At 50.6% G+C, this 2,988-nt stretch overlaps 1 protein-coding gene across 1 annotated transcript in view; it reads right to left on the reverse strand.

The window, feature by feature from the left end:
* The window catches only part of INTS4 (integrator complex subunit 4), a 26,463-nt gene that overhangs the window by 1,838 nt on the left and 21,637 nt on the right, over nt 1-2,988 (reverse strand). Inside the window, exons 18-20 of the mRNA XM_009867992.1 lie at nt 1,499-1,658; nt 1,048-1,191; nt 449-569 (exon numbers count right to left, since the gene is read on the reverse strand). Of these exons, the coding sequence (XP_009866294.1) occupies nt 449-569; nt 1,048-1,191; nt 1,499-1,658 (425 nt within the window). The remainder of the gene's footprint in view (nt 1-448; nt 570-1,047; nt 1,192-1,498; nt 1,659-2,988) is intronic.

Consider the following 2,988-nt stretch of genomic DNA (forward strand, 5'->3'; position numbering starts at 1 on the left):
GAAACCTCTGAAACAGCGCCGGGACCTCGTCCCCACTGCTGGGACGGCCCTTCGCAGCACTGATTATTTGTCTCTGTGTTATTTGTCTCCTATTTATCTATTATTTATCTACTCTTAGTCTATTATTTCTTCTCCACGGGATGGGAATGGGCCAAGCAGAGGCAGGAAGAAACACACAGGGAAGGCGATGGCATGAGGCAAAGTTCTCCTTTTCTCTAGTTTTCCAGAGCCTCACGCTTTCCTGCTGCCCGCAACCCATCCCCCAAACCCTCTTAACACCATTTAAACTGGAACCGGTCCCAGTTTGAGAGGGGAAAATGCCTAAGCAGGTTCAGAGCAAATGCCCTGTATGACCCTGTATGACGTCGGCGTGAGGCTGGGATCAAGCGAGGCACGCGCCGAGCTTCAAAAAAGGCCGCGATCGGATGAGGTTGCGTCATGAAGTTACCTGTCCAGGCTGTGTGCGAGAGGTAAACCTGAGTTATCAGCCTGTGCCTTCCAGGACCGGGATTTCGGAAGTCAGCTGGTTTAGGATGGATTATTTGTGCTTGTCCATCTGGATACAACACCTAAGGGGGAGAAAAAAAATAAAATAAAAGGAAACAACGGAATGACAGGACTGGGGATGGGCACGGCACGTGTTGTTTGGGTGCTGCCCGTCTGCGTTGGGAAGGCAGGGAAGCGAGCTCGATCCCGGAGTCTGGCTGCCCTAGGTCTAACAGCCACAGATTCACACCCACAGCACGGAGAGGAAAAAAAAGAGAAAAAAAGAAACACATCAAAATACATCAACACCAGCTTCCTCCTCTGCATTGCTGCGGTTCTTTGTTGCGGTGTCTGTCACACCCACCTCTTCAGCTGCACCTGAAACCAAGGATGCAGCAGCAGGAGGAAAGTGAAGCCGGGAGCCCACGGACTAAAACTGCCTGAAATCCAGCGCTGTTCCTGCTGGAGCGTGCCGTTATGTGCAATTTAGAAGTACTGACATCATTAAGCAACCGCCCCGAGGTACAATCCTGCTTGTATTTATGTCAAGCGACCGCTCACCTGAACTTTCACGGTTCCTTGGGGATCCTGCACATGTTCCAGGGTTGCATCAACATCCAGCGCCACCACCAGGCCCGAGGTAAAGCGCAGGGGATTGTCGGATTCACCAGTCGGCTCGATGATGTTGGCAGTAGCTCTGTGGAGCTGTCGGGGCCAAAGCGGTTGGCAAAAGTAAGGTGGGAGGAGGAGGAAAGAAAAAAAAATGACAATTAATTACTGCTTAACAGAGAAACTGCACGTGAACTTCGCATTCTTTTAGATACTGCCAAGAATTAATAAGTTTTGCGTAATTTTCGCAGTAGTCCTGAGGATGCTAGGTAAGAAGAAGAAAAACCACTCAGGACTGACCAAAAACCAGAATCCTAAAAACTTCCACGGTATATCAGGAACTAGGGAAATGCTGAGACAGCCCACGAGGATTCTGCATCTTAATTCTCGGTGTTACACTGACCTGCTCCGGCAGAGGAAGGTGAAGGAAGGTACTTTGTCGCAGGGTCGTCTGAAGAATCTTGACCACTTCCAAAGGCTTGGACGTCATGAGTCTGGGCATTAAGTCGAGCAATTTATCGACAAAACTACCTTGCATATGCGGGAGCTCAGCGATGAAACACCTGCGTTGAGAATAAATTAAAATATCAATTGCTTTTCTCAACATTGTCAACAGTATTGCTATTTCCAGCCAAGCTACTTAATCCTGGGCAGATCTTAGGTCCGTCATCGATACGGAGCCTGGTGGGCAAAGGCAGCTGGATCCCCAAAAAGAAAACCTAGATGTGCCGAGGTGCCCGTCACCACCGCGTTAAGAAGCAGATAACTGCAGGATTTGCCCGCTCGGGCTGCGCGTGCGGCTGTAACGCTGCCGAGGTGGGAGGAGCACTTGGTAAACGAGACCACGGGCAACTCCAGCGCTCTGCACCCAACCGCGAGCTCCCGACAGAGAACCAGAGCGGGACGAAGGAGCCGTTCCCGCCCGAGCTGCCTCACAAACCTCTGAGATTGGTCTTTCTCAGGAGACGTGCACAGGCCTAATTCTCCGACAAAACTGGCCGACAAAACTGACAGGCTCCAGCGTACCCACACGCCCAACACGCGAGTTCTTTGAACTGCTGCTGCAGCAAAGTTTCCAGCACAGTTTTTCCTCTACAAGAGCACAATTATTACATCTGAGGAGTGAATTTTTAATAGTGAACTACAACCAGTAGAGGGGGGGAAAAGAAAAAAAAGAGCTCGTTCTAGAGGTCAGGAACGGAGACCAGAATCCAATCTATAGCTTGGGACAACAGCCTCTCACAAGAAGAGTATTTGATATTTCTTACTCTTCATGCAGAAGTAAAATTGGGCACAGCAGATGCTTCGTCAGCCTGAGTCACGGGTGATTTCTCTGTCATTACCAAGCAACGTTCCTGCAGTGTTTAGCAAGACAGTTCGGAAAGCCCAGTAAATATTTGTGCGGCTTGGTGGAAAAAAACCTCCTCCCTCAGCAAGTCGGGTGTTGAGCTGGGTCTGAGCCTACAGAGCCCGGGCAGGGACGCCGGCCAGCCCCAAAGCAGCTTCAGGGCCTACAGCTCTACAAGTCAGGTATTTTTTTTGACGCAGGATCCTGGTGGTGCTCCACAGCAGCTCGTAACCCACTGCCGGAAGGTTCTGCCACTGGCTTGGCAAGGGTGGAGAAAAACAGAATCACAGAATCTATTTGGTTGGAAAAGACCTTTAAGATCATCGAGTCCAACTGTTAACCCAGCACTGCCAGGTCACCACTGCCCCGTGTCACTGAGCCCCACATCTCCCCGGCTTTTAAATCCCTCCAGGGATGGGGACCCTTTTGGGGAAGAAATTCTTCCTCATCTCTAACCTAAACCTCCCCTGGTGCAACTTGAGCCCATTTCCTCTCATCCTGTCGCTTGTTACTTGGGAGAAAAGGCTGAACCCCTCCTCTCCCAA

Source organism: Apaloderma vittatum, unplaced genomic scaffold, assembly GCF_000703405.1.
Source record: "Apaloderma vittatum isolate BGI_N311 unplaced genomic scaffold, ASM70340v1 scaffold23214, whole genome shotgun sequence".
In the NCBI taxonomy this organism is placed as follows: Eukaryota; Metazoa; Chordata; class Aves; order Trogoniformes; family Trogonidae; genus Apaloderma; species Apaloderma vittatum.